The following is an 18205-nucleotide window of genomic DNA, read 5'->3' as shown; positions in this document are numbered from 1 at the left end:
TTGTTTTTCCATCCCATCACTTTCAGACTCTGTGTCTTTACAGATGGAGTGAGTTTCCTGTAGGCAACATACACTTTGGGTCTTGTTATTTCTCTCCATTTAGCCAGTCTGTATCTTTTAATTGGGAAATTAAATTTGTTATATTTAAGGTTATTTTTGATAAGTGATGACTTACTCCTGCCATTTTGTCAGTTGTTTTCTAGTTGTTTGGTATATCCTTTGTTCTTCCTCTCTTGTTATTTATCTTTATGGTGTGGTGGTGTTTTGTAGTGATAGGATTTCTTTTCTCTTTCTCATTTGTGTATCCGCTTTACTAGTAAATTTTATACTTTTCCATGTTTTCATGGTGATAGTTATTGTCGTCTTCCAAATGTGAGACTCTTTTAAGCATATCTTGTAAGGCTCGTCTAGTAGTGAATTCCTCAGTTTTTGCTTCTCTGGGAAAGACTTTATTTCGTCTTCATTTCTGAAGGATAGCTTTTGCTGGATATAGTATTTTTGGCTGGCAGTTTTTCTTCTTTCAGTACTTTGAATATATCACCCCATTCTCTCCTAGCCTGTAAGATCTCAGGACAGAAACAATATTACTTTGTCTTGTCCTGTGGACAGAGTCCCACTGGCCAAGCACTTTAGGGAGAGGAACTCAGAGTCCTTCCCTTACTCTGCCTGTGTAAACAACAGTGCTTCCTCTGTGTTCCTGTCCCTCTCCCTCTACTTCACTTTGTCAGAGCATTGTGTCTGACCTAATGGACCTTGACTTCCTTTCCTGTTGCTTTGACCATGCCATATGGTCTAGGAATGCAGAGGTGTTATCTGTTGTGTGTCTTCCTGATCTGGGCACACAGAAGGGATGAGTTCAACCAGTGAGTTCAACAAGTGATCAGTGAGCTTATATGGTGTGTTTCTGTTGTCTGTATCACCCCTGGTTTAGAGAAAGCATGCATATATTTGGTATCTTATCAGTGTGTTTAAAAAGTATTCATTGAAAATGGGAAAAAATTTTTACAAGCTACACATCCAATAAAGGGCTGATAACTAGAATCTATTTAGAACTCAGGAAAATCAGCAAGAAAAAAATTTTAAAAACCCTATCAAATAGTGGGCAAAGGACATGAACAAAAACTCTCCAAAAGAAGACAGAATAATGGCCAAACAAACATATGAAAAAAATCTCTAATCGTCAAGGAAATACAAATCAAAACCACAGTGAGATATCACTTACCTCCAGTGAGAATGGCCTTTATTAAAAAGTCCCAAAACAATAAATGTTGGTGTGGATGTGGAGAGATAGGAACACTCCTACACTGCTGGTGGGACTGCTAACTAGTTCAACCTCTGTGGAAAGCAATATGGAGATACCTTAAAGCGATACAAGTAAATCTGCAATTTGATCCAGCAATCCCATTAATGGCCATCTACCCAAAAGAAGAAAAGACACTCTATAAAAAAGACACCTGCACTCAAATGTTTATAACAGCACAATTCACAATTGCAAAGATGTGGAAACAACCCAAGTGCCCATCAATACATGAGTGGATTAATAAAATGTGGTATATGTATACCATGAAGTACTACTCAGCTATAAGAAACAATGGTGATATAGCACCTGTTATATTTTCCTGGATAGAGCTGGAACCCATTCTACTAATTGAAGTATCCCAAGAATGGAAAAATAAGCACCACATGTATTCACTAGCAAATTGGTATTAACTGATCAACACCTAAGTGAACATATAGGAATAACATTTATTGGGCATTGGGCAGATGGGAGGGGGAGGAGGGGATGGGTTTATACATACATAATGAGTGCAATGTGCACCATCTGGGGGATGGACATGCTTGAAGCTCTGACTGGGGGGGGGTAGTGGAGGGGGGAAAGGCAACACAAATAACCTAAACATTAGTACCCCTATAATATGCTGAAATTAAAAAAGTCACCATATTTCTTAGACTGTATTAATGAAATAAAGTCCAAGAGAAACAAAAACAAACAAAAAAGAGTAAGGGTATATGAATAGATAGAGACAGAGGTAGTGGAGACCTCTCATAGCATACTTTTCAGTTCTCTTTTGAATCATGTGAATGTATTTCATGTTTTAAAAATTAATTCATCTTTAAAAAAAAGAAACATAAAATGATCATGTACTGATATACAAAGATCTCTAAGATATATAATTAAATGAAAAAAGTATAGGAAAAAAATAGGTTACTTATGAAACTCATAAGTAAGACAAGTATATGCCTTCTCCTTTGCCTCATTCGGTATGACTACTGTGCACAGGGAATTAAGTAGGCAGCTTGCTGGGTAGTTTGTCAGGGATTGAAAATGAAGTGAGTCCCAAAAGGCTACTTTAAGACTGTCATAGGGACCTCTCCATGTCATGTCAGACATAGTAAAATGTACTCCCATTGGATATGATATTTTATTATAAAATATTTGAAAATTTTAAAATAATTTTATTTATGCATGTTTACTATAAGTATCTTATATAACATATGATTGGGTTGTGATTATTCAGCAGTGATCCTACTTACCTGGGAATTCTAATAAAGTGAGCAAATTAAACCTCCATATTGTTTGCAAGCATATTGAAATATTTAGAATATTAAATTTAACAATAAAGTTGGCATTATATCACACACACACAAAAACATTCATTGGGCTTGGATTCTCGAACTCAGTGAAATTACTTGTGAAAAATGACTTGATTTGTTTGTAGGAAAAGACTTTTGGGTACATTTGGATGCCACTGTTGGAGTTTGTGAAAAATACACTTTTTTCCTATTTCTTTTTTGTACAATTGTATAATGACAAATACTGGTTATTATTTAGATAAAGTAGAAGATTATTAAGGAAAAGGTTGACTATCAGGAAGGAAAAGGTTGACTATCAGGAATGGATTTACTAGACGTACTTCTTCAAAATTATAATTTTTGAGACACAGTCTTGCTCTGCCACCCAGGGTGGAGTGCAGGTCATAGTCACAATTCACTATAAGCTCAAACTCCTGGGCTTAAGCCATACTCCTACCTCAGCCTCCTGAGTAGCTGGGATAACCGGCAAATGCCACCATGCCTGGCTAATTTTTTTAAAATTTTTTGTAGAGGTGAGGTCTTGCTATGTTACCCAGGCTGTTCTCAAACTCCTGTCTACAAGTAATTCTCCTGCCTTGGTCTCCCAAAGTGCTGGGGTTACAAGTGAGCCACTGCACCCATCCTTCAAAATTATTAATAAAAGTTAACTTACACTTACATCACTAGAATTGTAATAATAATGAGAAATAAGTTACTAGCTGATTTAATTTACTCTAAGTAAAAATTGGAAAAAATAATTGGCAATTATGACTGAATTGGGATCACCTGGAGATTTTTGATGTGTCCTTCACAAAATGAAATGCAGTGTCTTACATATAGTAATTGAATTGATAAGCAAAATTGTTAATATAAAGACCTTTTTACTCTTGGTGAAAAAAGCCCAGTATGTCTATAAAACCGATTCTGTGGCAATTATGATAGAGCTGCTCTGGGAGATGTTACAGAGAGATGCTTATATAGCTGTGGCCTCAGCTTTATGGAAGCTGTGCATGCAGAGCAGTCATCCTAACCTGACCTGGGGAGTTGCTGCTTGTGGTTGGTGCTCCAGTGTCCTGTAGTGGCACCTGAAGGACAATTTTAAGTGCTTGGACTCAGTTTGACTTTGTTTTAATAGACAATTAAAGGTAGTCTAGTAACTCTCTAAACCTTGGTAGACAGATGTCTATCGTGTATATTAATACTGCGGATATAGATGTCATGTCACCTTTTCCTGGTGCTTTTAATCTTCAGGGCTGCTTCCCATGTGTGATGATGTTGAAATCTTGGGGCTCTTTGAGGTGCGGGTTTACACAAGGAAAGAGCCCTGGCTTTGAGATCAGAAACTCCTTCTGGGTTCTATAGATGTGTGGTACAGCTTAATCTATGTCTGCAAAGTATTAAATAGATTTCCTGCCTAACATTTCGCCTTTGTGTTGTTTTGGCTCCCTGATTCTATCCTTGTTCCAGTGAGGGGATTAATGAACATGGTACTGTATGTGTCAAGTGTCCCACGCAGCTTGACACACAGCAAGTGCTCAAATATTGGCTGCAAGTAAAAATTTTCATATTTTCATTTGGGAGATTTGTTACAGTGATGTTCTAAAGGAGAGAACCACTCATGCAACCCCAGGATTTCCTCTGCAGTCCCCTTTTGCCATTGTGACTCCTTTCTCTTACTGTGTTTAGCTTTCTCCTCATCTCCTGGAGGAACCGGTGATCACTAAGGAAATATATGAAGTTGCTGTCTCTCTGATTCAGATGTTTGATGACTTGGACATGAAAGAGAGTGGGTAAGAGACTCTCCGGTTGGTCATATACTTTAGTGTATATGTGATTTAAAAAATGTAAAATTTGGAAACTTTAGTGTTTTGACAATATTAAGATATAGCTATAGGTTCTTTTTCAGTAGTTACTGTATGTATTTTATTTTTTCTTGTTCACTTTTATTGCTATATAGTATTCCATTGTGGTATTGCACCATGGTTTATTAATCCATTCTACTGTTGATAAACATTTGAGTTGTATTCAGTTTTTATTTTGTTATTTAGAACAAGGGTGTAATGAGTTTTTGTTCTGGGTTTGAATCTGGGCAGCACTTCTTAGCTTTGATTGCTTATTCAATGTATGTCCTTTAAAAGCAAGTTAGTATGTTGAAATTTTTTTACTGGAAATTTCCACTTTAAAATAGTTAAAGCCATGCCAAGTGCAGTTTTAGGACTTATAGTTTTAAAAGCTAGGATTTACAACCTGAACATAGAATAGTTTTTCCAGACATGCAGAAGTCATATCACTTACAATCTTGAGGTAAAACTTTACTTCATTAGTAGAAACTGTTGAAAGCGTTTCTTTGCCTTTGTTTTCACTTAGTCTAAAAATATATTCCAGACTCTAAGCAGTCTCTTATTGTAATCCAGACATTCATTCATTTAGCTGGTTCTTTGAAAATTGGAACATGTTTTTCCTTAGGAACAGTTCTAGGTTATAAGTGATGGCTGGAGTCTGTAATTTAAAAAATATCATTCTATACCATATTATTGAACCTCTAGTGTTACTGTGCTAATTTTACTACACTCATATGTACCATTTATATTATGGAACAGCAAACAGTGAGCATGTGGATTCCACCTCCTCATAGCAGCCTGGTCTAGAGAACTGGGGCAGCTTTTCTCTTCTAGACCTTAGATGCTTCCCACCCTGACACATACTGTATTTCCCCTCTGTTGATTGTTAGTTGTGAAATTTAAGTATATGTAAAGGCTAAAGTTACTAATTGTCTTAATTTTCTGCTGAACAATATCTTAGAGCGAGGTAACTATATTCTAGTCCTGTCCATCTTCCAGCATATGTGCAGACAAAATTGTACACTGTTTTAGCTATGTTGTTTTTAGCTCCCACAAATTTGATTTTTTTTATGTTAGTGTGTTTAGATTTACCCAAATATATATAATTTTATTTATTAATCATTCTATTTTGAATCTTAGACTTGTTTTTGGATCATTTCATTCTTTCTAAAGTATGTTCTTCAAAAGCATCTTTATTAAGAATCTGTTTGTAAATGTTCTCATTCTTGAAATAGGGTTTTGTTAGGTATAAAATTTCCAGTTTGCTATGTACTTCTTTTTTTACTTCTCCCTTTTCTAATTTTTTAATTTAAATAACTTGGTTGACATATAATTTATATATAATAGAATGTACCTATTTTGGTTCTTTCTATATTTTGATGATATTTTTCCATAACCTTCTGGCTTCTGTTATTTTTATTTTATTTTTTTAGAAACAGCATTTCACCCTGTCACCAGGCTGGAGTACAGTGATGCAATCATAACTCACTGTAACCTTGAATTTCTGGACTCAAATGATCCTCCTACTTCAGCCTCTCAAGTAGCTGGGATTATGAGCACGTGCCACCATGCCTGGCTAATTTTTTTTAAAAACATTTTGGGCCGGACGCGGTGGCGCGCGCCTGTAGTCCCAGCTACTCGGGAGGCTGAGATGGGAGGATCGTTTGAGCCCAGGAGTTCTGGGCTGTAGTGCGCTATGCCGATCGGGTGTCCGCACTAAGTTCGGCATCAATATGGTGACCTCCCGGGAGCGGGGGACCACCAGGTTGCCTAAGGAGGGGTGAACCGGCCCAGGTCGGAAACGGAGCAGGTCAAAACTCTCGTGCTGATCAGTAGTGGGATCGCGCCTGTGAATAGCCACTGCACTCCAGCCTGGGCAACATAGCGAGACCTCGTCTCTAAAAAAAAAAAATAAAAACATTTTGGAGAGATGGGGGCCTAGTTGTGTTTCCCAGGCTGGTCTCCAACTCCTGGCCTCAAATGATCTCCCATTTTGGCCTCCCAAAGTTCTAGGATTGTAGGCATGGACCATTGCGTCCAGCCTGGCTTCTGTTATTACAGTGAGAAGTCACCTTTTGATCTAATTGTTCCTTGTAGGTAAATCTGTCCTTTTGCTCTGGCTTTCTTTGTCTTTCATGTTCAACCCTTTCACTGCTATGAGTAGGTGTGAATTTTTTTTATTTCTCTTGCTTGTGATTTAGTGGGTTTACTGCATCCTAAACATTGGCATGTTTGATGCTGTTCAACAACATTTCATCTAATAGCTTTAGTACCCACTGATGATCTTGCCTGAGCCCATTATTACATTAGTAATGTTTTAATTTTACCCTTTGTTCTGTATTCATTCTCTGAGATTGTCCTGGAGAGAAAGAAATTTTTCTTTTATTACTTTGCTTCTTTTCTCCCTTTTTTCTTTTTTAATATCACAATGAACTCATGGATATTTTTCTGTTTTAAATAGACTTACTTTTTAGAGCAGTTTTAGGTAGCAAAGATTGAGCAGAAGGTAAGTACAGAGTTATATACCTTCTCTTAGCACACACGAAGAGCCCCAGACCGCTAAACATCCTTCACTAGCCTGGTGCATTTGTTACAGTGGATACATCATCACCAAAAGTATATAGTTTTATTATTTTTTTCCACTGTAGCTCTCAGATCTCAACAAAGTCTGTAGTTTATAGTGGGGTTCACTCTTGGTTTTGTACATTCTGTGGATTTTGATAAATGTGTAACAACATTTACCCATTACTGCAGTATCATACAGAATAGTTTCCTCTGTGCCACCTATTCATCCTTCTGTCTTCCCAACCCCTGGAAACCACCAATCTTTTTACTGTTTCTATAGTTTTGCCTTTTCCAAAATGTACTATGGTTGGAATCATACGGTATGTAACCTTTCCAGTTTGCTTCTTCTACTTAATAATATGCATTCAGCTCTCCTCTCTGTCTTTTCATGGATTGATAGTTCATTTCTTTTTAGTGCTGAGTAATAGTCCATTGTCTGAATCTACCAGAGTTCATTTATCCATTTATCTAGTGAGTTTCCTCCTAAGTCTGTTTTAGCTGTGTACTTTGAGTTTGGGTATATCGTGTCTTTGTTTTCATTCATCTCCAAGTATTTTCTGACTTTCCTTTTGATTTTTTTCTTTGGCTCATTTGTTTTTTAGGAGTGTGTTGTTTTATTTGAACATATTTGTGAATTTCCCCTAATTTTCTCTGTTTCTGATTTCAGATTTTATTCCATTGTGGTTGGAGAACCTATTTTTTAATTATTTCTAGTCCTTTGAATTTACTGAGGTTTGTTTTATGGCCTAGCATGTTGTCCATCCTGGAGAAAGTTACATGTGCACTTCAGAAGAATGTATATTCTGTTGTTGGGTGGAGTGTTCTGTGGATGTCTCATAGGTCTAGTTGGCTTACGGCATTGGTCAGGTCTTCTATTTCCTTGTTGATCTTCTGCCTGCTTATTCAATATGTGAATGAAAGTGAGCTATTGAAGTTCTCAGCTATAATATTATCGAAATGCATATTTCTCCAGTTCTGTCAGCTTTTGTTTCATGTATTTTGGTGCTCTTTTGTTAGGTACATGTATGTTTACAATTGTTATATCTTCTTGATTTATTGACCTGTTTATCATTATAAAATCCCCCCACCCTTTTTTTTTTTGAGATAGGGTCTTGCTCTTTTGCCTGGGCCAGAGTGCATTGGTGGTCGTCATAGCTCACTGCAACCTCCAGCTCCTAAGCTCAGGTGATCCTCCTGCCTCAGCTTCCTGAGTAGCTGGGACTGTAGATGTGCGCCACCGTGCCCGGCTAATTTTTCTATTTCTTTTTGTTGTTGTCGTAGAGATGGGGTCTCTTGCGTAGGCTAGTCTCAAACTCCTAGCCTAAAACTATCCTCCTGTCTTGGCCTCCCAGAATACTAGGATTATAGATGTGAGCCCTGCCTAAAATGTCCCTCTTTATCTCAAAGTAACACTTTTAATTTTACAGTCAATTTTGTATGATCTTAGCCATTCTACTTTCCTGTGATTGCTATTTGCATAACAGATCAAAATTTTCCATTCTTTTACTTTCGATCTATTTATCTTTGAATCTAAAGTGTATCTCCCATATATAGCATATTATAAATGGGATCATATTTTTAAAATTAGTCTAATAATCTGTCTTTTGATTGGATTGCTTAATCCATTTATGTTTACTTTTATCATGGATAATATGAACTTATGTTGGTCATCTTGCTTTTTGCTTTTTGTATGTCTTATGGCTTTTTTCTTCCTCTGTTTCTCTTTGATGGCTTTCTTTTGCATTCAGTAAATATTTTGTAATATAGTATTTTACTTTCATTACTGATATTTTTACTTTTTGTTTTTTTTGAGATGGAGTTTTACTCTGTTGCCCAGGCTCTAGAGTACAGTGGCACAATCATAGCTCACAGCAAACTCTTGGCTTCAAGCAATTGTGCCTCAGCCTCTCAAATAGCTAGGACTCCAGGGATTGTGCCATCATGCCTGGCTAATTTTTTTGTTTGTTTGTTTTGGTAGAGACAGGGTTTCACTATGTTGCCTAGGCAAATTCCTGGCCTCAAGCTATTCTCCTGCCTTGGACTCCCAGAATGTTGGGATTGTAGGTGTGGATCACTGCGCCCAGCCTGACTTTCATTATTTACAGCATTTACCACCTCCTGTAGGACTGACACAATAAGTGAGCTGTAGGCATTATTATCACTCTTTTAAGCCAGCTGCCTTTGGACACATGGTAAGACCAGTGGATTTCATGAGCCCATTGGCCACCAGCCTGAGCTCTTTAGATAGAGGCTGTGCTGTGTAGAAAACTGCAGAAGTGGGAAGGGCATCTGTAGGTCCATGGATAGTGTATGATAGAGCTTTAGATGCATGAAGGCAAATCTGGATCCAGAATAGGATATGTATCTATTTCTGTGAGGATAAATCACTATCCCCTTCACAGTGGAAGCGATCTACCATCAGTTGGCTGCGCTGGTTCCTAGGGAATCCTGGCATTGGCCCATGCTGCTGGCAGGTTAGTACTCAGCAGTGGCTGTAGCCAGATCAGCCTTGGTTAAGGAACGTGCATGTTATTGAGTCTGCACATAAGCATTCCTCTTTGCTCCAGTGGCCACTTTGTGCATTGACCAAGCTCTGGGGGATTGGAGAAGAGGCTGACAGACACCCACAGGCAGGGCCTCCTGCCCATCTGGTCATGGAAAGTCTGCTCCACTGTGGCTGCCTTGTGGTGGGTATTTTCTTGGCACCCACTCTAAGAGGCTCACCCAGGTGTCTCTTCATCAGGTCTCCTAATCATCAGAATTCCAGTCTTGTTACTACCAAGTCCCTAAATAACTGGAAAAACTATTAGCTTCTGCCTGTTGATTGGGGTGAACCCAACCTTATGGCCATGTCTCTTTCCACACAAGGTGGACCACTAGTTTTGCTGCCTGACCTCTGCTCACTGGGAGGATTTCCCGTCCCCACTGTCTGTAATAACCTCTGCTGATGGGCCGTAGTGCAGGGAATGTCCACTCCTGGCCATTGCCAGCCCATGCAAGCCCATCTACAAACCAGGTCTGTGCTTTTTATCGCAGTGGCCACTGCCTCAGGCCATAGGTGTGGCTCAGAGAGAGGTGACTAAGCAGCAGGGCAGTCACCGGGGAACTGGGCCACCCGTGTTATAGTTACTGGTTCATAGCCTCTCTCCTTTGTCATTAACATAGCCAGGCATATCCTGGGGACAACCTGGTCGAGTACCCAAGTTGTTTCTTGGCTTTTCCAGTGGCTGCCTCCTTAGCCCCCATTACCTCCTTGGAGAGACCTTCCCAAGCCTCCTATGAGCACTCCGTATGGTGCCCCTTCCGCCAGATCATGTTGCCTTGTTTGTTTCTTTCACGGTCTTACTGGTGAACTGAAGGTGCCTTGCTTGTCATCTGTTTCTTGTCTGTCTCCCCAGCTAGAATGTAAGCCCAGGAAAGCAGGGATCTTGTCTGTGTCACACCCTGACTGCACAGAGGAGGGCCTGGCACAGAGAAGGGCTCCTAAGTTTGTGGAGGAATGAATGTTCTGTTTCACACAAAAGTTAAATGTATTGACAGTTGTGGGATAGTGAGTGGAGGATTTAAGGTCTTGGTCTCTAAAAATCCTCTCTAATTGAACTCCTTAACGTTTAAATTTTCCTTGTAGTTATTTTAAACGTTTTGTATTTTGAATTTCTGGATTACAATAACTAAATTTCAAGGAAATCTTCTGCAGAAGTGAGATTTTGAAGGAGAAAATAGTGGCAATCAAGAGGCTGGGGATTTGTACCCCCATAATATGCTAAAATAAAAAAAAATGAGGCTGCGGGTCCCCTTAAGGATCATGAAGCCTTGGTTGCTTTTGCATATCTTGGGGCCTCTGTGTTTTCTCTCTCCCTCCTCCCCCTTCCCTCTCCACTCTTCCTTCCTTCCTTCTTCCCTCTGTCCCTCCCTCCATCCCTCCCTCCGTCAGGGTCTGGATCTGTCACCCAGGCTAGAGTGGAATGGCTTGTAGTTCACTGCAGCCTTGTAGTTCACTGCAGAACTCTTGGGCTCAGGCGATCCTCCTGCCTTAGCTGGGACCGCAGGTGTGTGCCATCACAGCTAGCTAATTTTTGTAATTTTTTTGTAGAGATGAGATCTTGCTATAATTGTTCAGGTTGGTCTTGAAGTCCTGGCCTGAAGCACTTTTCCTACTGTGGCCTCCCAAAGTGTGAGGATTATAGGTGTTAACCATTGTGCCCGGCCAGGCCTGTGTTTTCTTTATAAAATAAAGAACATTACACCAATGATCTGTAAGAGTCTTCCAAGATCAAAAGCCTATAATATTAGGATTCTAGAAAAGAATAGCTATCATAGCCTTGATTAAATATTTGTGCACATCATGTTTTTAACAGGAACAAGACTTGGTCAGGTGCCCAGTTTGTATCGGAGCGAAGCAGTGTGTTGGTGTTTTTACCAGGTGTGAATGTCATCATTTTGTGACCTGGAATTATAGTACTCTGGATAGAGGCTAAGTTTGTGCCTAGCACATATTATGCAAAATGGTATTCACCACATGTGCTTATTCTTTATAAACATTGAGAATGTGGACAAATGTGGCTTTTGATTTGACTTCTTATAACCCTTGTATTGCTAAAGGATTTCTTACTGATAATGAAGAGTTCTACTTTTTGAAGACAGTCTTGCCACCTTCAAAATTTCCAATAAAATATTTGGCTTTGTTAAATTTGCATTTCATGTATATGGTTATAAATGTGAGGTAATTGTCCTCAGTCTGCATTGAAAGCTTATTTAATATGATAATAAAACATATTGCTAATATTATAATACCATGAGAATCATCAGGGAAGTCTTTCAGTTCCTTTCTCAGTATTAAGAAAATAGGCTCTTAAAATACCTTTCTGATAAGATGGATTTGTGTAAAATTGTACTTTTTTGAAATGATTTAATTAATTTTAACAAGTACTATAGCTTGATGAAACATTATAACAAAAGTTCAAATATTTTCTCTTGGAAGGTAATATATAGAGCATAAAAGTATTTGTGCTTATAGTAGTGGAGAACAAAAACATGCAATGAAAGTGGCTTATTTAATTTTGGAAAGCAACATATAAGTTTAAGACTTCTGTTACTTTTGCTTAGACTGGTGTGGATTCATTTTATATACAGGAAACAACCATTAGGTGATGGTTGGGTGGTGTTACATTTGCCTAATAAATATTTATCAGATAACTACAGTGTGTATAATATTGAGGCAAAAAATCACCAAAGCAGAGGCATGTTGATCCTAGCTTAAGAATACCAAAATGGTGGAACTAATCGATCAACACTTACGTGCACACATGGAAATAACACTCATCAAAAAATCAAGCAGGTCGGTGGGGAGGGAAGGACTGGGTAAATTCACACTTAATGGGCACAGTGCACACTGTCTGGGTGATGGGCACATTATAACTGACTCAAATGATATAAAAACAATTTATGTAACCAGAATATTTGTACCCCAGTAATATTCTGAAATAAAATTAAAAAAAAAAAAGAATACCAAAATGAGATACTTAAGGGGTATTTTACATTTAGGCTTATTGTCTTTTTTAAAAAAATGTTTGTGTGTATCTGGAGGCTTTGTTGGAAAAAAATAAGAAAATGAAAACAAAAATGTTTATGTGAATCCAAGTTTGGTATGTATTTATGTATTATATTAAATGATGTTTTGTGAACAGTTCTGTGTTGGTTTTCTGGGGCTGCTGTAACAAAGTGCCACAGACTGGGTGGCTTAAAAAAACAGTAGTTTATTCTCTCATTGTCCAGAATCAAGGTGTCCCCAGGGCCATGCTCTCTTTGAGATTCTGGTTAGAACCCTTCCTGGGCTCTTCCTAGCTTCTGGGGGTGACCATCAGTCCTTGGCATTACTTGACTTATGGCCGTGTTACTGCTCTGTCTCTCTTGTCATGTGGCATTCTCTGTGTCTGCCTGTGTCTCTCCCCTTCTTCTGGGAAGGACACCAGTCATTTTGGATTAAGGGCCTGCCCTCCTGTAGTATGACATCATCTTAGTACATCTGTAATAACTCTATTTCCAAATAAGGTCCCATTCTTAGTTACTGGGGTTAGTTAGGACTTCAGCTTATCTTTTGGGGGGACAGGATTCAACCCACAGCAGACTTAAACACTGATAGTTCAGGCTGAGGCAAAAGCCCATGCAGGCCTTATATGTTAGCAAACATTATTTAAGCCTAATTTAAAAAGTTAGCGCATTTTTGTGACCAAGACTTTAAACATACTATGTTTTGATTGTAAAGGTTTTGCATGATTGTTGTAGGAAATTTGAAAAACCTGAGGGGGGATATAAAATTTTTATTCAGCCAGCAACTATAGTGAGTCACTGCTGTGGAAAGGAAAATGGAAGAGTATTTTTCACCGTATTTCTGAGTTACTACTCATTAATGTCATTGAGCATTTTTACTTGTGATTCTTATATGCTTAGGTGAAGAGAATAAAAAAATCAAATAAAATGAATTAGTAGGGCCTTCTTTGAAAAAGATGTAGTGACTTTAATTTAATGGTTGGTTTTTAGCAGTAAATACAAATCTGTTTACCCCTCCACTTTTTTTCTTCCCTAGGTCTGGGTGAAATAAACTATATGCATGAACTTCTCACAAATATGGTTCACAGAAGGTATGTTTAAAATGATACAGCTGTATTTTTACTTTTAAACCATTGCATTGTTTCTGCCTCAAATAATTTTGTCTCAATGCATAGTTGTTTTTGTATCGCATGTATACCTATTCTTTGTGGATATTATATTTTAGTAATTTCTTAGATTACAGGTCTATCCACTCCATTCAAGTGTGACTTTAGAAGAACAGAATAATGTATTTTTAAGTCCTGTCCCTGGGTACAGAAAGGTAAGAAAGCTTGGAAGACAAATTCTAAGCACTATAGGTAAATTTTCCTTAGAGACTATGCTAATGAAAAGTGTTAACATATCAGCTTGTTTCTGTGGTATGTTCTATAGCTGGTGAGTTGTCATTTAGACACTTGCCTGATGAGCCAGATATGTTATTTATTTTTTGTGTTATTTTATAAATCAGTTTGCTCAAAAGCTAATATTTTTTATTTCCTCAGTTCAGAGATTTTGATGCTTTTGAATTATTTTTTGCCATTTCTTAAACTTTGGAACTGTTCTGGTGTCTATGCTATCACTTTGGTGACTTTGTTAATAAGCTGTATTCTTAGTCTTGCTTTAGGAGGGTTTCTGTAATTTCAGGTTATGTGTGAATGATGGAATTGTTCTCACATGACCCTTCTAGAGTTGCTTGAGATGACAGGGGACCCTGAACTTGACAGCTCCCTTGATTTCCGTGGAATGTTTGGATCTCTAGGGCAGCCTAGACCTTGGATGGTATTCCAGGGCCATTAGTAGGCCTTCTTCTGAATTTTTACCTGGTTCTGCTGTTTTGCCCCCTGGACAATTCTGGGACACCCTCCAAAGCCCCCATGTCGGGGATCAGAAGCGGCTCTTTGCCCTGTGTCTTGCCTGCTTGCTTTTAAGTACTACTGTGTTGTGTGTGGCTGGATTTCCATACATCAGGGGTGGCTTGATCAATTGTGACCTGTATAAAATAGAAAAATAGCTAATTTTAAACTTTGAGTTCAGAATTTACATTAAGAATCTCTTAAATAACTTTTGAGCTTAAGAGTTGTTTTCCTTTAAACTTTGCTTAATGATGTCCAGAATATGGTAAGAATATCATCCTCATTTCTTTGACGTTTGACAGATCATTCTGTCCACCAACATTGCAGAGAGTTCCGTCACAGTGCCAGATGTCAAGTATGGTAAGATGCTTCTGTTTTGCCTCCCGACATGAGCTGTAATGCTGTATTTTAGGCTTCTCTGCCCCCTCAGGAATCACTCCTCCTCTTCTTCCCCGTCTCTTCCCATTTTGGAAGAGAGAATTTAGAAAAGTAGTTTCACGCAGTCTCCCACCCTTTCAATTCAGCATGCCATTTCATGCTTTGAGACAAGGTTGCTCTCAGGAAGTGTTTGGGGGCTTTTCAAGGGGCCTGTGGGACACAGAGCTTTGGGCTGCCCAGGTAGAGTTCTGTGACTGGGGGAGGAGCTGGGGTAGTTTCTGTTCCTGAAGGTAGTGCAGAAGGATGCCATGCCAGCTCCGGAGCAAGCCACGTGGGCATCACTAGCGAGTGTTCTGAATCCATTCACTCATATTTGAAAATCCAGTTGCTAGGAGTATAGTGGTGAATAAGACACAGCCTAAGTCCTCATGTGACTGCTCTGGTAGGAGAGACCAGGGATTAGCAGGTAAAAACGTATTTATAATTTCAGGTGGAGAGAAATATTACATAGGAGAAGAAGTCAGGGAAAGGATTTACGGTTATTGGAAAATGATTTTTTGGAAAGAGTAATGTGGGGATACCTCCTTGAGGAAGTGACATTTGAGCAAAAACCCCAGGTTAATGAGGATCAAGCCATGCAAAAATGTGGCTCAGGTGCAGGGAACAGGATTGAAGAGCCACAGGAAGGCCAGTGTGGCTGGAACGGATAAACCAGGGCAGAAGATTGTTGGCAGGTGTTTTGTGTCCATGCCAGGGAGGTAACAGTAAGCAAAACAGACAAAAGTCTTTGTTCCCTTGACACATTTGGGGTGGGTATCAGAAAGGTAAACAATAAACAAGGTAAATAAAAATGTGTAGTAAGTTAAATGATGGTGAGTATAAGAAGAAAAGGTAGAGGAGTGCGGGGTAGGGAGTATTGGGGAAGGTGGAGTGGCAGGGAAGCCGCTCCCAGAGGGTGGCATTGAAGTCCTGTCCTGGAGGAGGTTAGGGTGGGCCACCTGGGCATCCAGGAAGAGTGTTCTGGGGGGAGGAAGAGGAGGCAGGAACATGCCTGGCGCAGTCATGAAACAGCAGGGAGGTCTGGAGAGCTGGACCAGTGAGAGTAAAGGAGAGAGGAGTTGGAGGAGAGGCCTTGGGGCAGTTGGGGTCCCGGGTTGTGTGTGACCTAACAGGGCAGGGCAAGGTCTTGGCTTTCCTGAGTGAAGTGGAGAACTGTTGTTGAGCTTTGGGACTAGGAATAACATACCTAAAGTTCATTTTGCAGATCACCCTGGGCACAGACTAAAAGGTGACAAAGGTGAGAAAAGGAGGTGAATTAGGAGGATGTCGTGATAATCTGGGTGAGATTCGATGGTCGTTAGACTAGGAAGGCAGCAGTGGGCAGACTCTGGGTGGATTCTGAAGGCAGAGCTTGTGGGGCTTTGCTGGTGGATTTCACACAAGGATTGTGAGGGCATATCAGGGTGACTCTCAAGACGTGTGGCCTGAGGAGCTAAGAGAATAGAGTCTCCCCCAAGAGGGCAAAGGCTAGAAGGGGTGGGCTGGGTAGGTGAAGAGCCCCGGTTTGGTCTGGGATACCTGCTAGATGCTCAGGTAGATGTCACAGAAGCAGTCAGCTGTGTGAGCCTGGGGACAGGGCAGAGGAGCCGCTGGGTGGTCAGTGATGACGGTGTTTGAGGCCAGGAGCCGGGCCGAGCTCTCTAGAAGGTGCACAGAGGGAAAGCAGCCCCAGGGTTTAGAGGTGGAGACAGGAGAGGTGCTGCAGAGGGGCAGTCAGGGAAGTCAGGAAGTCAGGCAGTCAGGTAGTCAGGGAAGCGGGAAGAAAATGAGTGGGTGTGGAAGCCAGAAACCAAGAGGGGGGGAAGGGTTTTGAGGCAGAGGGAGAGGATGAGCACGTCAAATGCTGATGACAGGTCAAGTTAAGAGCCAGACTGAAGACTGGCCGTGGGAATTAGCAACGTGGTCATCATCAGTGACCATGATAAGAGCAGATTTTGTGGAGGCAAAAATCTGCTTGGGATGGGCTGGAGAAAGAACCATAGGAGGTGAACCAAGCACCAGTGGGGTCACGCGATGCTCCGGAGGCATTCCCTGTGCGGGAACAGAGGGGACAGCAGGAGGCAAAGGGCAGTGGGGAGGGGTGGGGCGGTGGGAGACCTGCCAGCGATCTCACTGGGTGAGGGGAAGGGTGCAGGGGAGGGTGATTGGCACCCCTGCCATTACAGAGAAGGCTGAGTGTCTGAGGATGAGGCTGGCACGCAAGGAGTGTGGGCTGGGAGCTGGAGGAGGTCCTGCTCCTTGCCGCTGCCTCTTTGGCCACCTAGGGGGAAAGCATGAGAAGTGTGTGGTGACCAGGAATTAAGGAGGTCACCTGAGCGCTGGCCTGCCTTCGCTCTTCCCTCCCCAGCGTGTTAGCTGCATAGTGTAGGTGCAGTGTTGTACTTAGCCAGGGCTGTGATTGAATTAGACAGTAGAACAGAATGAGGAGGCGGCAGAGATCCCAGGGCTACACAGGGGTGACCGTGCTGGTGGCTAATGGACTTGAGGTCAGGTGTCAGGCAGGCAGGTAGGCCATGGGGCAGCAGGCATGAGATGGACGGGTGCAGGTCCCCTGTGGGATGAGGGTTGCTGGGCTAGGCTTCCGAGAGCAGGGCGAGGGAAGGCAGGAGTTCAGGTTCCAGAGACAGATGTTTCAGATTGTGATCTAGGAGCAGTTGCATTGCAGAGTGACAGAGCCAAGGATACACAGTGGGAAGCAGTCGCTAAATTAGGGTGGAGACAAGATTGTTGGAGGGGAGGGGTTCAAGAGCTAGAGGCTGGATGTGGCCAGCATTGTTTTAGAGGGTATTGAAATCACCCAAACTATGGTGAGGGTGGTATTGGAGAGTGCGAGAGAACTGGGGGGACCAGGGACTGGGGTGGGGGGGGGATTAGGGGTACAGCCTGAGGAGGGAAGTCACAGTGAGGACACAGGACATCTGCTGTCCCTTCAGACTCAGCATGGGAGGGTGGGGGTACAGCTCCTTCCTGTAGACTCACTGGAAGAGCTGCAGGGCTCTGTCACCTGTGTGAGGACACTGATGAGGTGAGGACACTGATGTGTAGGGAGGACACAGTTGAGGACACTGAGGGAGACTCAGCAATGTGTCCAGCTGCGCGCTTCCCACCCACCTGGACACAGGGACACACAGACACACAGATAGGTACACACAAAGGCATGCAGTTACACAGGTAGGTACACACAAAGACACAGACACAGGGTTTGAATCCTGGCAGTGCAGTGCACTAGCTGTTCTTCTGAACTGCTATTGTAATGTAATGTAGGGTGCAGTCCAGGCAGGCCCTCTTTATGACACGTTAGGTCTCACAGGTTATGCATTCTTAACGCCTGGGTCCTTAGTGGGA

The 18205-nt window shown here is 41.1% G+C and overlaps 1 protein-coding gene across 1 annotated transcript in view; it reads left to right on the top strand.

Annotated features, from left to right (window-relative positions):
• Nucleotides 1–18205, top strand: part of TDRD9 (tudor domain containing 9) — a 110772-nt gene that overhangs the window by 39168 nt on the left and 53399 nt on the right. Inside the window, exons 8-12 of the mRNA XM_012746467.3 lie at nucleotides 4261–4364; nucleotides 11339–11403; nucleotides 13567–13621; nucleotides 13767–13851; nucleotides 14725–14782. Of these exons, the coding sequence (XP_012601921.1) occupies nucleotides 4261–4364; nucleotides 11339–11403; nucleotides 13567–13621; nucleotides 13767–13851; nucleotides 14725–14782 (367 nt within the window). The remainder of the gene's footprint in view (nucleotides 1–4260; nucleotides 4365–11338; nucleotides 11404–13566; nucleotides 13622–13766; nucleotides 13852–14724; nucleotides 14783–18205) is intronic.

This window comes from Microcebus murinus, chromosome 6, assembly GCF_040939455.1.
Source record: "Microcebus murinus isolate Inina chromosome 6, M.murinus_Inina_mat1.0, whole genome shotgun sequence".
Taxonomy (NCBI): domain Eukaryota; kingdom Metazoa; phylum Chordata; class Mammalia; order Primates; family Cheirogaleidae; genus Microcebus; species Microcebus murinus.
The sequence above is the reverse complement of the archived record's forward strand: the minus strand, read 5'-3'. Positions and strand labels throughout refer to the sequence as shown.